Source organism: Mauremys reevesii, linkage group 2, assembly GCF_016161935.1.
Source record: "Mauremys reevesii isolate NIE-2019 linkage group 2, ASM1616193v1, whole genome shotgun sequence".
NCBI lineage: Eukaryota > Metazoa > Chordata > Testudines > Geoemydidae > Mauremys > Mauremys reevesii.
The window spans coordinates 236898624-236921515 of NC_052624.1; the positions used below are offsets into that span (position 1 = coordinate 236898624).

The 22892-nt window shown below is 47.0% G+C and overlaps 1 protein-coding gene across 2 annotated transcripts in view; it reads left to right on the forward strand.

Moving 5' to 3' along the window:
* The first annotated feature begins 2554 nt into the window (after positions 1-2554).
* ZBTB10 (zinc finger and BTB domain containing 10) overlaps positions 2555-22892 on the forward strand; it is a 40829-nt gene continuing 20491 nt past the window's right edge. The window contains exons 1-2 of one of the 2 annotated variants that reach the window (XM_039524615.1): positions 2555-2654; positions 3324-3513. In XM_039524615.1, the coding sequence (XP_039380549.1) occupies positions 3475-3513 (39 nt within the window). In that variant the 5' untranslated portion in view covers positions 2555-2654; positions 3324-3474. Of the gene's footprint in view, positions 2655-3323; positions 3514-10782; positions 12145-22892 lie in introns of those variants that run through there. The other variant, XM_039524614.1, reaches the window with a different exon arrangement.

Consider the following 22892-nt stretch of genomic DNA (forward strand, 5'->3'; position numbering starts at 1 on the left):
ATGCCTATATTTTTATCTTTGTAGCATGAGTCCGAGTCAGTTGACCTGGGCTCCACAATTCACTGTCATGGGTTTTTTATTTTTGCAGTGTAGATGTATCCTGAGGTACCTAAAACATGTAGTTAGACCGCTCACTACAGATTTAATTGCCTTTACATTTGGCACCTAATTTTGAAAAAATTCAGCCTCCACAGATTAACTAAAGAGGTTGCTGTGGCAAGAGATGTCATTTTGTAAAATAAAAGACTATATATGAGAGTTTTTTGTTGATTTTTTTCTGTATTCCATTTTAGAGCTATCAATACTGGCTGTAAATGTGTTTGTTAAATTATTTATTTTGATTTATGTTGGGTCTCTACCGTAATTTCTAGGCACACTCACAAAAAAGTCAAGTATCTACACTGATTTGATGTCAACAGTACTAAAAAGTATTGTCCCTGCTTATACAAACAAAGGAAAAGAACCCCCTCCATGTAACCCAGCTCCTCAGAGTTGATTAAATAGATCAGATTTGAAATATGCCGTGTGGCTCAACAAGTTTGGGCTCTGTTGGACTGAGTCGGGAAACAAATTTTATTCAAGGGCCCTCCTCTGACAGGACCAGCCTGAGCATTTTTGGCCAGGTCTGTGAAACAAATTTTTGCTACTCCTTCCCAAAACATAACTGATTCATGTCTTTCATGATCACACCACTATAGGAGGCTTTGGAAAGGATTAGTCTCATTATTCTTTGGGATACACCCCAAACTCAAGTAACTCGTTTTACAGAAAAATTGTGCCTCTGTGTATGTTGGGATTCTCATTTATATTTCTACTTCCCTCAAACTGAAGTGGAGAAACTTTGTGGTGCCCAAAAGTCAGTTCCTTCCATTAAGAATGTCCTGCTATTGCCCCTGAAGTACAACTCTAAGGCTATGTCTACATTAGGACAAATAGGTGTGTTTTTCTAATGAGATAGCTAACACGTAAAATCCTAGTGTTCACCTGGACCAGCTATGTCCAAGTTAAACTACAACTGCCCTGTCTAGGATTTTACAAAGTGTTAGCTATCTTGTAAAAATACACCTATTTGCCTAGAGTAAATATGACCTAAGAACTGTCACTCTGAACACTCTCAGCTGACCTCAACTATCAGATTAACATATTAGAAGAGAAGTGGTTTCTATGTTCAAGCAAGAAAGGATTTATTAGGTCAAGGCCAACAAGCTGAATTGCGTCGAGGAACAAATTGTAAGACTGTTAAATTCTCATTGCTGTTAAATGAGAATCAGTGCAAATGGAACTCAAAGTCCCGTTGATACTTTTTCTGCAACTTCTTGAACTCCCAGGGCTAAAATCAGTGGTGACATCAATGGTGGTGCAAGTGAAATACCGTTGGTCTAGAATCACTACTCTGAAATTCCAGTTTTATGCTGGTATACATCAATTGATTTCAATATAGTTGCACCAGCTTAAAAAAGAAGCAATGTAGTGGTGAAACAGGCCAACTAAATCTGCACAAGTGAATGTAGGTTGGTGTAACCTACATTCTGAGGGAGAGGAAGTTCAAGATTGTAGCAAGAAAAGCAAACAATAGAAGATTTTAGACACTTAAAAGAACTACATACCCTGAAGATGGTGTTGCCTTGCCTGACAGCTCTGTTTGAGCTCAGCTACGGAGAAGAAAGAGATCTATTGAGTGGAAGAATTTGCCACTCTCCCCAAGTAAAATGGTCATTTTTATTTATCTATTTATTTATTTCAATTTTTATTCCCCCCCCTGCCCCAAAATCTTATTCAAAATGACTAAACCAAGGTCTAGATTCTTCTTTGCAGAAATTTTAAATATAATCATGCTAAGACATACACACATACTTCACTGATTGAGAAGTTAGTCAATAATAGCATGAGGGCACTCCACAACCTCCATAGAACGGACACAGAAGTCTTTCCCAACTGCCCTTCTCCAGAGACTAGGGATGCCACTGCAATTGAAGGCTGTTATTTTCTTTTTTAATTAATGAAATGGAAGCTAAGCCTGGGACCTGTTCATCTGTCCCACTAGGGGTATATGCAGTCAGTTATTGTAGACCTGATAGCCACTGTGGAAAGTGTGGCCTCAGTTGGGGCACATGCACAGATTCAGCAAAGACAGTTATTGTGCATGGGAGACATGAACTTTCCTCGCACTCAAGTTGGAATTTATGGGCCAGGTTCGCTGGTATGTTCTGGTTGCTTTGTGCCACTCCAATGATGCAAAGCAGCCATAAACCTGGCTTTGTCAGAATGTATGAGTGAATCTAGTCCTATTTATTTAGCCATTTCACACAGCTGGTCAGCCTTTTCCCCGAGTACATCAGCCCACTTCACAGCCAGCAATTCCCAAGGCCACAAATATTTTCTTCTGAATAGGATCATGGATTGTTTATAAATTAATTATGATTACAGTATTACTCTAATGCAGCAAGTATGGAGCCCTTTAACTTGTGCCTCCGGGCTGGGAATCCCTGTTGGCATTCCATGTTGGGCAAGGACACAGTAACTAGCTTGGAGAGTTCCATGACAGTTGGGAAATGGCAGTTGGGGAGAGGGATTGTAACAGGGTATGTCTGCACTACAGGTGCTCCACTGACAAAGCTGCAGCTACGCCGCTGTAGCATAGACACTTACTACAGGTATAGAAGGGGTTTTTCCATCATTGTAGTAAATCCACGCCCCCGAGAGGCAGTAGCTAGGTCAATGGAAAAATTCTTCCATCAGCCTACCTGCATCTATAGTGGGGGTTAGGTCAACCTAACTGCATTGCACAGGGCATGAAACTTTTCACAGCCCTGCGCGATTTAGCTAAGTTTACCTACGTTTTAGGTGTAGATCAGGCCAAGGTCCAAGGAACCAGGCTTTGTTTTGGCTCCTCTTCCAGGATGAATGAGCCTTGTTTGAGGATTAGGAGGAGAGGAAAAGAACGTGAAGTGGGTAGAGAGATTAGGGGAAGACAAGTTTGACCAGAGAGAAACAAAGCTATTCAACAAAATTATTGTAACATGGAAACAGAATTTGGTTCCCTGCTCAAGGGTAGTGGAAAGGGAAATGAGAGGAGCCTTTGGAATAAGACAGCTTCAGACACAGAAGTAGTAAGGAATATCATTAGCTCTGGCTACATGAGATATGAGTAAGTGGGCTGTGGGGAGAGAAGACGTGTTTCCAAACACCACAGATGGATTTTGACAACTGTTTTGAACCCAGTTTGGCCTTATGTATGTTAACAACCAAACCAGCTTCCAAACTGGGGCAGGAGAAAGCCAGGTTTGAAATGTGCTATCTGACAACGTGGGTCTTTTCTACAGTATGGATTTGACCAGATATCCCTAGGAAGGGGAGATTTGGTAAAAGGCATCACCTGCAGAGGATTTTGAGAATGAAAGAGGAGAAAAGAACTACAGCTGCCATGGCTGAGCCACACGTGAGGTGGCAGCAGCAGCAGCAGCAGAAGAAGCTATGAGAAGGACATCATTGTGCTATCTATCATATACATGGGTGAGTACTGACATAGCTCCTTATTGGCCATGCATCTGCCTCTCTGGTAACATACTTCACCCAACAAACAAGGGATTTATTAAACCTGTTTTGATTTTCTGAGTGACAGTAAAATATATTGTTAAAATACAGTTATTTTAAGAAATGTTAATGCTTCTGCAGAACAGAGATAGTTATAGTTAAGCTGTGTTATTGGATTCAATAATGAACAAAATGGCCCAGATCCACAAAGGTATTTAGGGTCCTAATTTCCATTTCCATTAGGAAAAAAGTGGCCAGCACATCCCTCGGCCCGCATAGCTTCCCGCAGTCCCCATTAGCCTGGAATGGCGAACACGTGGCCAGTGGGAGTTGCGATCAGCCGAATCTGCGGACGCTGTAGGTAAACAAACCGTCCCGGCCCGCTGGCGGATTTCCGACAGGCTGCGGGCAAAAGGTTGCCAATCCCTGCCTTAGAATCTGTCATTTTTCCAAGATACCACAAAACTGAGCATTTTTGCTGTAGAATTCATTATTTTGCAGCAGACAGCCATCCAGCATTTTTTTTCTGTCTCCCTGCTCTGCTGAGATCTGCCTACAATTTTCCCACAAATGGAGATTAATTGGTTTAAAGTGGATGCTGTCTCTAGAGTTCTGTTGTATAGAACCTGGCCAAAGATGAATTAGGAAGCTAGAGTCCACTTTGCAGGGAGCAAGGGGAGATGGATGTTAACCCTTGGCAGCTAGGTTGCCTAGAGAGTAGAAGTAGCATCTGAGGCCTGAGTTGCTGAGAAGATGAACCACTGAAACTTACATCCTCCTGCCTTCTCTGGTATGTATGGGATGAAGGAAGGAGATTCTGAGCTGTATCACCCAGACAGTGGTTTAACTCTTGAAACCCAACTAGCTTGGCTGTCTAGAGAACACATAGAAAAAAATACATAATCAGAAATAATCTTTGCTGAAAATAATCATTGACCGATTTTACATCGAGTGTTTTCAACTATGAACCATAGTTGTGTGTATGTCTCGCGTGGGAAGGATGGAATTGAAGGGTATTTCATGGAGACATTTAATGGAGAAATAATCATTTAACATTATCACAGAATTTAGGCGTCCTTCAGAATTATAGGGTGCTTGCAGCGGAATTTGGTCCCATTATGCCATGAAGCACACAGTGTCCTTTTGATAGCTCTTCCATCTTGGCCCTGGGGGTACTGAGAATTGTTTCCACATTGTAACTTATATTGGAACCATTTTTTGAATTGTGTTGGGACTTGGCCTATATGGTACAATTAGAGCTATGTGGGAACCAGAATTTCGATTTCATGGGAAATTGCACAATTTCAAACATTGTTTTTGTTTTGAATCAGAATGAAATATTGAATTCTGAAATTTCCTGCAAAATTAAATTTTTGAATTTTTTGGGGGGGTCAAACAAAATGTTTAATGTCAATGTTGACTTTTTATTATATATTATAATTTATAAAGTAATATAAAATAAATTTGGAATTTGTTTCAAAATTAAAACCTGAACATTCCATTCTGAAAATGTCAAAATGGGATGTTTTCTCATTATCAAAATGCTTCATTTTGATTGTTTTTTTCCAAAACAAAATTTTGTCAAGACTGACATGTTCCCATGGAAAGTTTTGAATTCAATTAAACAGTATTTTCTGACAGAAAAACATTCTAGTTAGTATACGTGGAGGTTATTGTCTTCTATGTATCTGCTTTACAATACAACCCTTACGTTTCTTCATCCTGGGGTCCATATGTGGCCCTGCCTTGCCTCTCTCTGTTTGTTTGTCACCTGTTCAATATTTTCCACCACTCTCCTATCTCCTCTTATAGATTCAAGTAGTCTCCACAATTCTCATGGATGTATGACAATGCATTGTACGATTTGTTTGTTTCTCCAGAGAATCTATGGACTTATAGTGAGATCCCTTAAGCTTTTAACCTTCAATACTAAGAATACAGTCAATGCAGTGCCTTTCTGAACTCAATTCTACTACTATTTCTGAGGACAGTGTTAAACTAATTTTCTACTTGAATCCTCTCAGAGTTGGGATGGGGAGTTAGTATTTTCAATTACTGATTTTTCTCATGATCTCACCTTAGCATATGAATATTATTTAGGCAACTATTACATTTAGAATTTGGGCAGTGCTCTACTTCCCATTCATCAACTAATTAAAATACAACTCCCATTTATTTTGATTTGCCTATGCTGGAACCTCTTCCTTAGTTTTCATACTTAATGCTACCCTTTTTCAACCCTATCATTTGTGAACTGATCCATTTTGTTGGCTGGGAGATCTGATTTGAGGGCCACTGAATTGTCTTTTATACCACATTCCTTGGTGCTGTTTGAGTTTGCATAATTTAGCCAAATTGATTCTTTTGGACTGAATTTTAATTATTTTTCCTCTTTAATTTTAATTGCCTATTTAAGTATTTAACCTTTTAGTATAAAATGTTTAATACTAAAATGTCTTGTGATAGAGCCCTATAAGCAAAGACTTGAAGCAAAAACTCTGTTCTAGAACACTGTACCATGTGTTGCAGAATTTTGTGCTAAAAACATAATTGCATTATAGAAAGTGTGTGTGTGTGTGTGGTGGTGGTGGGGCGGAATGGGAGGTCTTTGCAGCTGGGGAGAAGACAATTGGGTTTCTGGCACCCAAGGTCTGGAAGTCAGTTTGGAACAAGCACATTTGTTGGATATTTCTGCTAAAATGATCACCTTTAATGTAATATTTGGATTGTTATAGGTGCTATCTACACTACAGACCTATATCAGTGTAATTATGTTGCTATGGAGGTGAAAAATCCACACCACTGAATGATGTCATTATACTGACCGAACCACACCATGTAGATGCTATGTCAGCAGCAGAGCTTCTCCTGCCAACATAGCTACCATCTCTTGGGGATGTAGATTAACTACACTGACAGGAAAACTCTCTCCCATCAGCTTGGAGCAGGGGTCTCAAACTCAAATGACCACGAGGGCCACATGAGGAGTCGGACTAGTACATTGGCCCAAGTGCCGCATTACTGACACCTCCCAACCGCTGCCCTCGGCCCTGCCTCCCACTCCACCCCTTCCATGAGGCCCCGCCTCTTCCCACCCCTTCCCTGCCCCCATTCCAACCCCTTCCCCGAAATCCCCACCCCAACTCTGCCCCCTCCCTGCCCCCAGGGGGTGCAGGAGGGTGTGGGGTGTGGCAGGGGCTCAGGGCAGAGAGTTGGGGTGTGGGGTGCAGGAGGGATGAGGGGTGTGGCAGGGGGTCAGAGTGCAGGAGGAGTGTGGCAGGGGGCTCAGGGCAGGGAGTTGGGGTGTGGGGTGCAGGAGGGGTGAGGGGTGTGGCAGGGGGTCAGGGCAGGGGATCAGGGTGCAGGAGGGGTGCAGCAAGGGGTTCAGGGCAGGGGGTCAGGTGCAGGGTGCGGCAGGCAGCTCAGGGAAGGAGGTTGGGGTGCAGGAGGGCTACGGGGTGTGGCAGGGGACTCAGGGCAGGGAGTGGGAGTGTGGGGTGCAGGAGGGGTGAGGGGTGTGGCAGGGGTCAGGGCAGGGGATCGGGGTGCAGGAGGGGTGCAGCAGGGGGCTCAGGGCAGTGGGTTGGGATGTGGGGGTGCTGGAAGGGTGAGGGGAGCAGCAGCGGGCTCAGGGCAGTGGGTTGGGGTGCAGGAGGGGTGCAGCAGGGGGTTCAGGGCAGGGGGTCAGGTGCAGGGTGCGGCAGGCGGCTCAGGGAAGGAGGTTGGGGTGCAGGAGGGCTGCGGGGTGCAGCAGGGGGCTCAGGGCAGGGGGTCATGGTGCAGGATACGGCAGGAGGTCGGGGTGTGGCAGGGGGCTCAAGGCAGTGGGTTGGAATACAGGAGGGGTGTGGCAGGGGGTCTGGGTGCAGGGTGCGGCAAGAGGCTCATGGCTAGGGGTTCGGCTGCGGGAGGAGTTCAGGGGGCGGTCTCTGGCCCAGCGCACTCCGGGGGCAGGGCAGGCTCCCTGCCTGCCTGCCCTGCCCTGCCCCTGCGCAGCTCCGGGAAGCGGCTGGAACATGGCGGAGCAAGGGCACAGGGGTGTGTGTGTTGCTGTTGCTTCAGGCACCACCCCCAGCATCTCCCATTGGCTGGGAAGGGGGAATCGCGGCCAATGGGAGCTGCTGGGGGCGGTGCCTGAAGCAACAGCAACACACACCTCTGCGCTTCTCCTCCCCCAGGTTCTGTCCGCTTCCTAGAGCAGCAAGGGGGTAGGGCAGGCAGGCAGGGAGCATGCCCTGCCCCCGGGCGTCAGGCCGGAGCCATCTAGGTAAACGCTGGGGGCGGGTGGGGGGGCCGTGAGGAGCTTGCGGGACGCAGAAAATAACCCCACGGCCCGCGTGTTTGAGACCCCTGGCTTAGAGCATCTTTTTTTAAAGCGCTGCAGCTGCACTGATGCAGCATTTTAAGGGCACATCTACACTTAAAACACTGCAGTGGCTGTGCCGCTACAGCACTTTAATAAAGATGCTCTAAGCCGAGGGGAGAGAGCTTTCCTGTCATAGAACAGAATCATAGACTACAGGGCCGCCCAGAGGATTCCGGGGGCCCGGGGTCTTCGGCGGCGGGGGGCCCTTCCGTTCCGGGACTTGCCGCCGAAGTGCCCCGAAGACCCGCGGCGGGGACCCCCCGCCGCCGAATTACCGCCGGAGCGGGACCTGCCGCCGAAGCGCAGCCCGGTCTTCGGCGGTAATTCGGCGGCGGGGAGTCCCCGCCGCGGGTCTTCGGGGCACTTCGGCGGCGGGTCCCGGAACGGAAGGCCCCCCCGCCGCCGAATTACCGCCGAAGACCGAGCTGAACTTCGGCGCGGGTCCCGCTCCATCTTTGGCGGTAATTCGCCGGCGGGGGGTCCTTCCGCTCCGGGGCGAAGAAGCTCCTGCGCCCGGCCCCGCAAGAGTTTTCCGGGCCCTCCGGAGCGAGTGAGGGACCCCGCTCCAGGGGCCCCGAAAAACTCTCATGGGGGCCCCTGTGGGGCTCGGGGCCTGGGGCAAATTGCCCCTCTTGCCCCCCCCTCTGGGCGGCCCTGATAGACTATCAGGGTTGGAAAGGACCTCAGGAGGTCATGTAGTCCAACCCCCTGCTCAAAGCAGAATCACTCCCCAACTAAATCATCCCAGCGAGAGCTTTGTCAAGCCTGACCTTAAAAACCTCTAAGGAAGGAGATTCCACCACCTCCCTAGATAACCCATTCCAGTGCTTCACCACCCTCCTAGTGAAAAAGTTTTTCCTAATATCCAACCCAAACCTCCCCCACTGCAACTTGAGATCATTACTCCTTGTTCTGTCATCTGGTACCACTGAGAACAATCTAGATCCATCCTCCTTGGAATCCCCTTTCAGGTAGTTGAAAGCAGCTATCAAATCCCCCCTCATTCTTCTCTTCTGCAGACTAAACAATCCCAGGTCTCTCAGCCTCTCCTCATAAATCATGTGCTCCATCCCCCTAATCATTTTTATTGCCCTCCGCTGGACTCTTTCCAATTTTTCACATCCTTCTTGTAGTGTGGGGCCCAAAACTGGACACAGTACTCCAGATAAGGCCTGAGCAATGCCAGATAGAGGGGAATGATCACGTCCCTCGATCTGCTGGCAAAGCCCATACTTATACAGCCCAAAATGCTGTTAGACTTCTTGGCAACAAGGGCACACTGTCGACTCATATCCAGCTTCTTGTCCACTGTAACCCTTAGGTCTTTTCTGCAGAACTGCTGCCTAGCCATTTGGTCCCTAATCTGTAGCAGCACATGGGATTCTTCCGTCCTAAGTGCAGGACTCTGCACTTTTCCCTGTTGAACTTCATCAGATTTCTTTTGTCCCAATCCTCCAATTTGTCTAGGTCCCTCTGTATTCTATCCCTACCCTCCAGCGTATCTACCACTGCTCCCAGTTTAGTGTCATCTGCAAACTTGCTGAGGGTGCAATCCATTCCATCATCCAGATCATTAATGAAGATGTTGAACAAAACTGGCCCCAGGACTGACCCTTGGGGCACTCCGCTTGATACCGGCTGCCAACTAGACATGGAGCCATCGATCACTACCCATCAGCGTAGTTAATCCTCCTCCCCAAGAGGAGATAGTTATGTCCATATGGGGATGTTAGGCTGGTATAACTACATCACCCTGAGTGATGTAGTTATATTGATATAGGTCTGAAGTGTAGACTTGCCCATGATTAAGCAAAGTTAACACCCTACTGCAATGAACTGGGCTTTTCAGAACTATTGTTTCAGGTATAGATGCCAATTTTGGTTGGGACCTATTCCTGGATGTTTCATCACTTGACATAATAAAATTAATCTTTAATTCCTGGAGACTCCAGGACAATCCAGGAGCGTTGGCAACACTTTCAGGTCAGATGCAGTATCAAGCACATTTCACGATATCGTCTTATTTTGGTTTGTTTTCAAGGTTTTTTCCCCCAAATATGTAATCTAGAAAAGATTTTTCCCCGCAAAAGTGTTTAAATTCTGAGCAAAAAACAGAATCTGCTACAAATTTGGTGACTATGGTATTGCAGGATAGAGCCCTGACTATTTTACAGCATGAACTTTAGGTCTGTATTCATAAATATAGAACCCAAATGGAAAGGAATTAAGAAATGCTAGCTCAGTTTTGGGTGAGGTTAGAAAACAAATGCAGCAGGGACTGCTATGAATGCTACAAGACCATTATTACACCCAATATAACCTGTGTTTTCAGATTTGTTAATGATTACTGCCTGTAGTGCACACTGAGACCATTGACCTGCACTCCCCTCCCTTCCCTTGAACCGGATTATGGAACCCAGATAATCTATGCCATTAGAGTGTATGGCTGCGCAGGTATAAACACGCAGGGCGCTCTGTAATTGGCGGTGCATGATGTAAGACCCATGGCAATCATCCCTACTCAGTTCAGCACGTGTGTGACCTTTTCTTTGAATTCCCATTTCACAACAAGCGCAAGTAGCTTCGGCACTCGGGGCAGTGCTTTTCGGAGCAATTACCCGCGCCTGGCACACTGTGCCGCGGAGGCGGGCGGTGTGTCGCCACCCTCGCCCACAATAAGAAGTCGGCCCTGCAGGCACCCTTTCTGAGACACAACATGGGGCTCGGCGTGCATAGGCCACCCTAGGTGGGCTGCAGCTCGTGGCTAGTAATGGCAGCACAAGGAAAAAGAGAGGGTGGCGCTGCCGGAGGTGGGGGGGAGGCAGAGATTTGCGCTGTGCTCTGGGGGGCGGGGTGCGCCGCGCGGGGAGCGCTGACTAGAACCTGACACTCACCAGCTGTTCGGCCTCCCGCTCTCCTTCCCTCTCTCCCCCGCCCGCTCAACCCCCTCCCCCTTCGGTGGCTGCCCCGGTGCATTGTGGGAGGAGTCCGTTGTTCATTTGCCATTCGACCTGGGCCGGGGCCTGTCGGGACGGAAGCGCTGCGGAGCCGGATCTATTGTGGGGAGCCTGCGGCGGTACAGGCCAGACCCGGAGTCGGACTCGCCCCTTTGTCTCTCTTTGTTCCCTGGGCAGGCCGGGTCCCAGTTTCCCCGTCAGCGGGCAGAACAGTCGGTCGGTCGATCGGGGAGCGGCGGTCGCGAGTCAGAGCGCGAGGCGGGGGGCGCGAGGCGGACGGGGGGCGCGCGCGCGCGCGCCATGTTCGCGGAGATGAACCGCAGGACGCTGGCGTTCCGGGCTGGCGGCCTGGTCACCGCGGCGGCCGCAGCGGGGGGCGGGGGAGCCGCCGGGGGCGGCTCCTCGAACAATAACACCGGGGGTAACCCGGCCGAGGCCTGGGCCCGGCAAGACCCCGAGCAGCTGAATGGGCGGGGGGCGGACGAGGAAGTGGAGCTCGAGGGGCTGGAGGCCGAAGAGCTGGAGGCCGCCGCCGAGGGGAAGGAGTTGCTGTTGTTGCCCCCGCCCCAGGACGCAGTCTCCCCTGCGGCCGCCAGCGGCCCCATGTTCGCCGAGAGGAACCGCAGGACTCTGGCCTTTCGGGGGGGCGGCGGAGGGCTCCTCTCCGGCCCCTCCGCCGCTAACAATGGCTGCGAGGCCCCTGCCTGGCCGCGGAGGCACTTCAATGGGCGGGGGGCGGACGAGGAGCTGGAGCTGGAGGGTGCCGAAGGCCTGGAGCCCGAGGGCCTGCTGGAGGGCAAGGAACTGGTCCAGGACGGGGGCTCCCTGAGCGACAGCAGTGACGACGAAGAGGACGGCGAGGGGGGCAGCCTGGGCGATGGCAGCGGCGCCGAGGGCGGCAGCTGTAGCAGCAGCAGGCGGTCTGGAGGCGATGGGGGGGACGAGGCGGAGGGCAGCAGCGTGGGCGCGGGGGAGGGGGAGAGCATCAAGCATTTCCCGCTAGCGGCCAGGCCCAAGTCCCTGCTGCAGAAGCTGCACGTCTCCTTCCAGGGCTCCTGGCTCAAGGAGTTCCCATGGCTGCACTACTGCCAGGAGACCGGCCTCATGTCCTGCGCCTGGTGCACCGCCGCCGCCTCCGCCCCCACCGACATCAGCATGGCTGGGGGAGGCGGCGTAGGGGGGCACGACGAGCTCTGCAAGGGCACCCGCAACTACAAACGAGCTCTGCTTCTCAGACACCACCTCTCCGCCGAGCACCGCCTCAACGAACCGGTCACTGCAGAGCAGGTACGGTGCCACAGGGGTTGGGGGGGTGTATTCGGGATTGGGGGTGATGGCATCCTCCCGGCCAGGGTAGTGTTGGGTGGGGGTATCGTAGTTCCCTGGTGGAGACTGTTTCACATGTCTGCGTCTCCACGTGTGTAGTTTAAATGGCTTCCTCGGTCTCTCACTGTCCGGTAGGGGTGCGGGGCACATTCTGCTCCAGTTCCCACACCTTCTGTCTCCAGTATGCAGATTACCCTGCGTTCTGCTTCAGGCTGAAGTATCTAATAGGCCTTTCCAGGCCGGGGGTGCTGGAACAGTTTTTATAGTGGGAGTGTAGAGAGCCATTGAATCAAACTGGAAACCCTGTATATAATGGAACCCACTTCAAGTCAAGGCCCCTTGTTCCAGCACCTATGGTCCAGACACATTAGCTGGGGGGGTATACATAATAGTTTTAGTTGTGGTTATACCTGGTTAACACAACTATTTTCATTTGTTAATTTTGTTATGATAAATTGATGTCCTTAGGAGAAGAAAATTGTATGCACTTAAATGTGTTAATGCACTGATATTTAAAACTACTTACAGCGTTCTTCTCTGGGGGAAAACTATAACAGTGTCCCAAAACCAGCTATGTGCAAAATCCTCTAGACACTAGCACGAAATCTGAGGGAATATTTATTTTTAGTATCTAGGGGGTGTGTAGGGTGCTCATATCTGCTTTTGGATGTAATTCTTTTTTCCCAACATAGGTGACTTAGATTTCATCTGCTACTTTGCATAAAGAGTTTGCAATTGCATCAAGATAAACATGTGGTTTCCTGAAAGCCTAGTTAATATGCCATCTAACCCCTTTAATGCTTTGAAACTAGTGAGCTGTGTGGATCCCCAACCACCCTGAAAGCAAAAGCTGTTATATCTCTTATTGGCAAGGCCACTGACAACATTACTCTTTTACTATATCTACCAAGTGTCTAAAGGGTGTTTGAAATGTCAACAAATACATGTGCTTGACATAAAGCTGTATTTTTATTGGACCTAGTACTTAATTAACTGTCTACAGTGAGAACTTAATTTCCTTTGTCACTGTTGGTTTCTGACAGTATCTTACACTGTGGCTAAATTAACAAGATAGTGAAGTAAATTGATCACAAAATGTAAGTCAAGCATAAGGAAAATAGTTTCTATTATATAGACTTCTCTAAAGGCACATCTGAAAAAAATGGAAAGCCTTCAGCTGTATTGTTTCTGCCTTTGATCTTGATTAGAGCTCTCAAAGCTAGGCAGGGTTAACTCTGGTCCATAGGTGAATGAGACACTAAAGGAATGCCTAATCCTGCTGAATCACTGACTTCTCTGCAGTACTACTTTTCTACCTGAGTTAGAGCTGAACTGGTTTGATAATTAAAATTGAGCTAACTACTTAGGCTCTTTAAAGAGCCTGTGGCACTTCTGGCAAAACCAGGTGTTCTAAATTTGAGCAGGATGTCAGGGTTTAAAGACAGGTATGGTAAGCAAGTCTAGATGCCCCTGCAGTTTCAATTGAGTAGGATATACAAGTTTCACTTCACATGAACTTCCTATGCCTTGCTGTTGTGTTGCAGTTCACTTCAGAAGTGAGTAAAGAGACTTCAGTTATCTGAGCATTTTTGAATTATATACTATAAACTTCACCTTTAGTTTATCTTCCTAGTAAAAGCATTCTCAAAGCATCAAGTTTCTGAGAATGCTAATGTGATCTGTCATGTAATTCTCAAACATACTTTGTTCCTTGTCCTGTAATTTGAGGCTTGTTCCTCTGTCTCCATTGTCTTGTCCTGATATGTGTTAAATGACTAAAATTTCTATTTCCTTTCTGACAGTTTCCTTTGCTTTATTTCCTTACTCCTTGTGTTAACCTTTTTAGCCATCCTACAACCATTCCTATCCCTGCTTGTTATATTTTAAAATTGTTTTTGGATGATTATTTTGTAATGGTAATTCTGGTGTAATTTATGGAAGTGGTATCTCTCTTCATTCTTGATACGTCACTGGATTTTGCTGCTTTAATATGTTAGGCTTTTCAAATTTTTCATATGAAGGAAAATGTATCTGCTATCATCTTACCCAGGTGCATGTGAAGTGTATTTTAAGTGGTCATCTATCTTAAAGACTTCTTACTGCTTTCCTTCAGATTTGAACTTTTTTTTTTGTATTCTATAGAAAAACCTTTAAACACTAAGGCGAGATCCTCAATTGCTGTAGACTGTCACAGCTTCTGTTGAAGTTCTTTCAAGCTGCTCACACCAGCCAGAGACCTGCACTTCATTGTGCCGGGAATTTTCATAACATGAATCAACCTTATCTGTTGTTTCTTCTGTAAACTGTCAGTCAGTGCTTGTCCCATCTACTCTGTGTTTAGAGTTTGTGGATACAGTAACACTTCAGTATTCTAAATAGAGGGAGCAAACTGATCTTTCAAACACTTCTAAATATAACAAGACCTAAAATAAAAGTAGATTGCTTAATACATTTGAAATCTTCCACGTTCCATACCTGCTCACTCAAATGAAAACACTTGCGTTATGGTGTAACATCAGATTTTTCTTTTGTACTATTGCTGAGTAAGTGGGGAACCCCCCTTGCAGGGTAGCTTTAGAGGGTTGAATTTTCAAATGGAAGGTACTGATTTCTGTATCCTTGAACCATTGTTGTGTGATTCTCTCCCTTTTTTCTGCTGCAAGTTTTTCTTTTGTATGAATGTTCAAAAGAATAAATACAGTTTTACTGGGTAGTCAAATCTCTTAAATCGCATTTGCCATTAATTCCAAACTTAATTAACAAACTGTGGAGGTTTTTCTGTTATGTTTCCATTCCCATGTGTTATGCAAACACAACAGGGATGCGATTTCTCTCCACCTCTAAATTTAATCTGGTAATACCAAAATAATAGGCCTTTAAAAAATTCCCTGATATCAAATTTTTAGAATATTGGAATATTAAGTAGGTAATTTGTGTTCCTTAGCATGTTTTTCCTAAAATTTTGAGGAAACATCATGGGGGGGAGGAAGCCTTTTAAGAGTTAGGGCTTGGCTGCACTCGAAACTTCAAAGCGCTCCCGCGGCAGCGCTTTGAAGTTTTGAGTGTGGTCGCGCCACCAGCACTGGGAGAGAGCTCTCCCAGCGCTGCAGGTACTCCACCTCCGCGAGAGGATTAGCTTACTGCGCTGGGAGCGCTGGTGCTTTACAGTGCTGTGACTTGCTGTGCTCAGGGGGATGTTTTTTCACACCCTTGAGCGAGACAGTTGCAGCGCTGTAAAGCGCCAGTGTAGCCAAGGCCTTAGTTAAAAGCTAGGAGAGACCTTTCAGTCATTGTCCTAGAGGTAGTACACACACATTCTTCACTTGACAAGCTTCAACTGCAGGACATGTTTAACAGCTGCTAATAAGACACACATGGCATAATGCCATTGTTCAAGTGAGAAAAGGAAATTGTGGGTATTAGACACTATACAGTGGAAACATCTATAGACCTGTTGGGCAATAGACTCTCTCAAATGAGAGCAGTGATTTCAATTTTTTTTAGAGATACAGTTCACTTGGAATGCCAAAACACATCACAAGTGGTTTCCGCAGCTATAAATTCAAGGGTATTGTGATTCCATGCCTTTTATTGAGGCACCAATCCTAAGGTTTTTTTTGTTTGTTTCTGTTTGTTTTGTCCCCCCCCCTTTGTAAACTAGTTTTAAATAGACAATTACTGTAGGCCAAAATTATGGCCTGCCTTTAAATTAGTTACAGTATGTGGTAGACCTGGGTGGATTGATCTAAATCAAAGCAATTTAAATCATTAAGTGGAAAGCCTTGAATTAAATAATTGATTTTGATCAGCTTTTCCTTTTATATTTCAGTTTTCTACAGAAGAGTGCATTCTCATATAAGCATTAAAATATGTTGATTTACAGCTAAATAGAGCTTTTACACTAGATTTGGTATCTTTTTTGCTATTTAGAAGGGTAGGCTGTAACTGTATACATTTATTTAAGCAATTATGTAGCTTAATATTTTTAGATTCTTGTACCTTTAAGTATGTTAGAAAATAGTGAATGATATATTGCTTGTTTACTAGATAATTACGTTTTTACTCATGATCTGTGTCAAGCTACATTAGGATGGAAACTGAAATTTAATTAAATACACAAACAGAAGATAACATTTATATTCTTTAAAACAAGCCCTTAATAAAGTACATGACCTAATGTGACATGCATCCTATGAAGTGGGTATTCACCCACGAAAGCTCATGCTCCAATACATTTGTTAGTCTATAAGGTGCCACAGGACTCTCTGCTGCTTTTACAGATCCAGACTAACACGGCTACCCCTCTGATACTTGACACTATTGTGCCATGTTTATAAAGAAAATTTCCGCCAATTCTAACTTTTTATCTTTGAGTTAAAGACTGCTTTTCTATATAGAGTTTTTAATAGGAGCTGATGGAGTCAGCATTATTTTTTATTTAAATGTTTTAAGAAATTATAAGTTTAGCCCTTAAAATATTTTGTATTGAATTCAGATTTCATTTTAAACAGATTAATTTTTAGAAAGAAAAATGTACTATAATTTAAATAATGAAACAAGTCTGAAATGAAATTTAAAAAAAATCACTGATTTTTATCTGCCCTGGGGTAGACTGACTGCCTTCAGGTTTTTAAAATTTGGACTCTTGCACTAGGACAGATGTATTTAGTTAATAAGTTTTGCAGAAATGCTTTACTGTGGTCTGTGTTCCTTTTGCTGCTGTCGGTAAATGCATGTGGTAGGGGTGCCAGTTTTCTTTCCCCTCCACTTAATACTTTTTAAAGTTAGGACTTTGCAAGTAACACCACAAAAGATCCCTTTCAGTCTCAAATACATTTTTGGTTAAAGGCAGAAGTTCTCTGAAAGCAGAAGAACAATTGATGTAGTATCACTCTTGCACATGAACCATAATTGCCTTGGATGTCACGAATAGGAGGCAGTGTTTCATTCATAAATATGTTTGCGTATCCCTGTTTCAAGGATTACTTCCCCACCTTTACTTGCTGATTTAAAAGTAAGCTCTTTGAAGTAGGGATTTTCTTATCTTCTGTAGCGTTTGCCACTGTGGAGCCCAATCTGATTATGTCTGTTCAGCGCTACTGCAGTATAAATGTTAAATAATAAGGCAAGGTCTGTGTGTAGGTGATGCTCCACCTCTATGGCAGCTGACAGCAAAACCTTCTGAAATGTTTTCTAGAAAACGGTGGCCAGGAATTATTACTTCTCTCTCTCTCTCTCTCTCCCCCTCCTGAAAGGGCTTGTTTGCGGGCAGTGTTTAGCTGATGGGGAAAGAACTACCTAATTGGATAGAAGAGGAAAGATGCTGCAAGGCAAATGAAACAACATATGAAGGATTCTGAAAGGATAAATACTTCTCCATTACTCTTCATACACACATGCAAGAGGCAAGAGTCTTTGGTCCTTTCCTGCTCCCAGGAGACAGCAGAGACTGATGCCAAACAAGGATCTCTGTGTTAGTTCGAGATCTCTCACAGAGGGTATAGCTACACGGTTTGCAGCGCTGGTAGTTTGCAGCGCTGGTCATCCAGCTGTGTAGGAGCAGCGCTGGTGTGTGGCCACACTCACAGCTACCAGCGCTGGTATGTGGCCACATTTGGAGCATTTGCAGCGCTGTTGGGAGTGCTGCATTATGGGCAGCTATCCCAGCATTCAAGTGCACCAACGTGCTTTTCAAAAGAGGGGGGTGGAGGGTGGTGTACTGTGACAGGGAGCGGGGAAGAGAGAGATTGGAAAAATCACAAAATGTTTGCGAACCCTAACAGCCTGCATCCAACACTGTTTCCCCTGCCTCTCATTTGATCGTTCACAGCCAGGTACAGATAGCTCCTGTTTGCTGTGATCAGTGTTTGTTTTTATAGATAAGCAGTTCAAACGGAGCTCCAATCGGCTCCGTTCTGTTTCATTCACTCTGCCTGCCTGCCTCTCATTTGATTGTTTACAGCCAGGTACAGAACTGAGTTCACAACAAAACAAAGAGAGGCTGCATAACAAAACAAAGAGTAATTTATAAAAGCATTCTGGGATACACCTTATTCCCTGGAGGCCAGTCACAGCGCTGGTGTGTGGCCACACTTGAGGACCAGCGCTGCAGCACCAGCGCTGGAATCCTTATTCCCCATGCTGAGTGAGGTGTACGGCCAGAGCTGCAGCCAGGGAGTTGCAGCGCTGGAAGTGCCCTGCAGGTGTGGCCACTTACTAATTGCAGCGCTGGTGGAGGCTTTCCAGTGCTGCAAATCTCCAGTGTAGCCATAGCCTAACTTATTGCATTTTAAGAACGTGTTTCTTTGGAATTGCAGTCATCTGCGCTTGGAGGAATTGGTAAATGTTAGTTCATCATATCTTCTTCTGAATTAATCTGAAATGCCTTTGCATCTTCCTTCCTGCCTTTTTTTTTTTTTATAAACTAATAGATGACTAGAGCTCCATTAGGAGAGACCACATTAGGCACAAGTATGGTGTGGGTATACATTGTGACAAATGGTTTCTTGACCACCGTTTCTTTGCTGCAGCAACTAAGTCCTCAAAGGATTTTGAGACTAGTTACAAGAAGTTGGGTACGCTGAGTGGGGAGTATGGCATGGGTTCTGATAGAAGGTTTTGGGATATTGAGTGGATGTACCAAGGGTATTGTAAGGTGTGGCTGAGAAAACCACATCCGTTTCCAGTTACACATCTATATTTCACTATTCTGCTTTTCTTTACACATCTTGCATGAGGTCAGCTGTGAGGAGGATGGTGATGTAGGAAAGTATAGAGTTGGTTGAGTGCTCCACCCACCAGGGAGATAGAGTCCTGACCACTGCTGTAGATAAATCTTTCTTCCATTTCTGCCCCACTGGGGTAATAGCTGCTACCTAAACAGAAGCAGCCAAAACTTGATTTGAGAAGATTTGATCAGTCTTGCTGCCATCCTCTTCATGATCCACATTAGATTGAGTTTTGAGAGCTACTAACAAAATACACAAGTTATTTTAGTGTTGTGGAAAATGATTTCTTAGTTACGGTGCTAACCAACTATATCTCTTGATGTCTTCCAGAAAGGCCTCAGTTTTGATTTGAAGATCTGTTTTAGTCAAACACAAGTTATTGGGTTCAGTACAGGGGTAACTGGGTGAAATTTGATATGTCACATAAGTCAGTCTAGATGATATAATTGTTCCTTCTGGCATTAAAAAGTGTGAATTATAGTTGGCAATTATAGCATGTTTTTCTCTTCACTCTTTGATTACTGAAATTCTAGCCTGTGGCCTCCTAAATCACTTAGCCAGAGTCCAGCCTGTTCTGAAACATCTGTGGCCCTTTCCTAACTGATAAATAGAAATAGAGTTGCATTAATGATGTCCTGAAAGACCATCTCTGACTGATTTGCTACAAAATTTCTGCTGCCGCCTTAGTATTCTTCATGGCAATACTCCATCTAAATTAGGGCCACCCTGTATATCCCAGTCTGCCAACTCTTCCCTTTTCCAATTTTTCTCTCCAGTTCCTCCTTGTTCAGAGCATACTTTGTTGCTGTTGCCACATCATCTGTTGACTTCACCATCCCTTTTTGAAAATTGAGCTCAAAACTCTCCTGTCTGCTACTTACAGGTTTCCACTATCTGCATTGACCTATAGTAGTAATACTTCACTGCCTGGTGCCTCTTTGTCTGTCATTCTTCAGGAATTGTTACAAGCCACTTTGAGATACCCTTATGAAAAATGCTATATAAATGCAAAGGATGTAGTAATTCCCTTGTTAACACTTATTACACATTTAAACACTACTATAATGGCAAATCCTTGTGCAACATTTTTAAGATGTTTCCTGGTTTAATAATTCAAGCTTTTGTGGTATTTTAACACTTGCAATAATAACCTTCAGTACTCTCTCCACTTGTTTTTCTGAACAAATGTCTAATGGTGAAAGCTGCCACTGTAGAACCATAGAATCATAGGACTGGAAGGAACCTGGAGAGGTCTTCTAATCCAATCTCCCGCACTCAGGGCAGGACCAAGTATTATCTAGACTATCCCTGACACGTGTTTGTCTAACCCAGGGGTGGGCAAACTACGGCCCGCAGGCCACATCCGGCCCGCGGGACTGTCCTGCCCGGCCCCCGAGCTCCTGACCCAGGAGGCTCACCCTTGGCCCCTCCCTTGCTATCCCCCATCCCCCACAGCCTCAGCTCGCTCGCTCCGCCGCTGGCGCAATGCTCTGGGCAGCGGGGCTGCGAGCTCCTGGGGCAGCGAGCTGCGGAGCCTGGCCTGACCCAGTCTCTGTGCTGCACGGTGGCGGCGGCTGCGTGGCTGTAGCGCCGCCAGCCAGTGGTGCTCCAGGCAGTGTGGTAAGGGGGCAGGGGACAGGGGGGGTTGGATAGAGGGCAGAGGAGTTCGGGGTGGTGGTCAGAGGGCGGGGGTGTGGATAGGGCAGAGGTGGGCAAATTACGGACCGCGAGCCACATCTGGCCTGCGGGGCCATCCTGCCCAGCCCCTGAGCTCCCAGCTGGCCCCGGCCCCTCCCCGGCTGTCCTTCCTCCCCCGCAGCCTCAGCTTGCTGTGCTGGCAGCACGGCATCCTGGCTGGCTCCGGGGCTGGGCGGCGCGGTGCAGGGGCAGATTTACAAGTGAACACAGGGTGCCCTGGCAAAGGCCCCCCAACAACAGGGGGACCCAGGGCCGGGCACTCGGGCAACTCAACACTGGCTGCACTGAAATCATATGCAGGCGGGCAGTGCAGATGGCGGGAACGCAGGCGGAGGACTCAGGGGGAGCACTGGAAGGCCACGCAGCCAGCCAGAGAGAAGTGGCCCTTTGAAGGGGAAACTGCCGCTTCTCTCTGGCTGTGCGGCTGCCCCTGCTCCTGTTGAGTCCTCCGCCCATGTTTGCGGGGCCACATTCCGAACGGGGCTGGGGGGGGGGCAAGATGGATACGGGGTAGGGTCCTGGAAGGGGGCGGTCAGGGGCAGGGGTCCTGGAAGGGGTGGTCAGGGGTGGGGTGGTTGGCGGGAGGTCGGTTGGGGACAAGGAGCAGAGGGGTTGGATGGGTTTGGAGGTTCTTAGGGGGCAGGAAGTGGGAGGGGGTGGATAAGGGGTGGGGGGCAGGCTGTTTGGGAGGGGGCACAGTCTTCCCTACCTGGCCCTCCATACTGTTTTGCAACCCCAATGTGGCCCTTGGGCCAAAAAGTTTGCCCACCCCTGGTCTAACCTCTTAAGAATCTCCAATGATGAAGATTCCACAACCTCCCTAGGCAGTTTATTCCAGTGCTTAACCACCCTGACAGGAAGTCTGTCCTAATGTCCAAACTAAACCACCCTTGCTGCAATTTAAGCCCATTGCTGCTTGTCCTAGCTTCAGAGGTTAAAGCAGGGGTGGGCAAACTGTGGCCTGTGGGCCGTTTTAAGCCGGCTCGCAAGCTGCACCATGTGGCTTGGCTCCCCTTCGGCCGGGGCACTGGGTCAGGGGCTGCGCCACGCGGCTAGGCCCTGTCTGATGCTCTGGACAGGGCATCAGGTCGGGGGGGGGGGGGGGCGCACCACGTGGCTCCCGCAAGCTGTGGCATGGCCCCGCTCCAGCTCCTACATGCTCCAATGGCCCCCTCCGGTGCTCCAATGGGAGCTACAGCGGTTGTGCCTGCAGATGGGGCCGTGTGCAGAGCCACCTGGCCGCACCTCCGTGTAGGAGTTGGAGAAGGGACATGCCACTGCTTATGGGCGCTGCTTGAGGTAAGTGCCGCTTGGAGCCTGTACCGCATAGCCTCTCCCCACACTCCTGCCCCAGCCCTGATCCCCCTCCCACCCCCTGAACCCTCAGTCCCAGCCCAGAGCACCCTCCTACACCCCAAACTCCTCATCCTTCACCCCACCACAGAGCCTGCACCCCAACCCCAATTTTGTGAGCATCCATGGCCCGCCATACAATTTCTATTTCCCGATGTGGCCCTCGGGCTAAAAAGTTTGCCCATCTCTGTGTTAAAGAGAATAATTTACTTTCCTCTTCCTTGTAACAACCGTTTATGTACTTGAACACCTGTTACCATGTATACTCTGCGCCATTATCTAAATAATTGATGAAGAAATTGAATAGAACCAGTCCCAGAACTGATCCCTGCGGGACCCCACTTGAATATGTCCTTCCAGCTTGACTGTGATCCACTGATGATTACTGTATGTATAAATATCTCCTGTCTGTATGTTCCATTCTATGCATCCGAAGAAGTGAGCTGTAGCTCACGAAAGCTCATGTTAAAATAAATTTGTTAGTCTTTAAGGTGCCACAAATACTCCTGTTCTTTTTGTCTGGGAATAGTTTTTTTCCAACCAGTTATGCACCCATGCTATAGTACCTCTATCTAGGTTGTATTTCCATAGTTTGTTTAGGAGAAGGTCACGCAAGACATTATCAGATACCTAACTAAAGTCAAGATATGCCACATCTACTGCTTTTCCCCATCCACAAAGCTAGTTACCCTGTCAAAGAAAGGCATTAGGTTGGTTTGCCATGATTTGTTGTTGACAAATCCATGCTGACTGTTACTTATCACCTTATCTTTTAGGTGTCTGCAAATTGATTGCTCTATTATCTTTCCAGGTACTGAGGTTAAGGTGACTGGTCTGTAATTTCCTGGGTTGTCCTTATTCCCCTTTTAGTAGATTGGCACCGTATTTGGCATTTTCCAGTCCTCTGGAGTCTCACCCGTCTTCCATGAT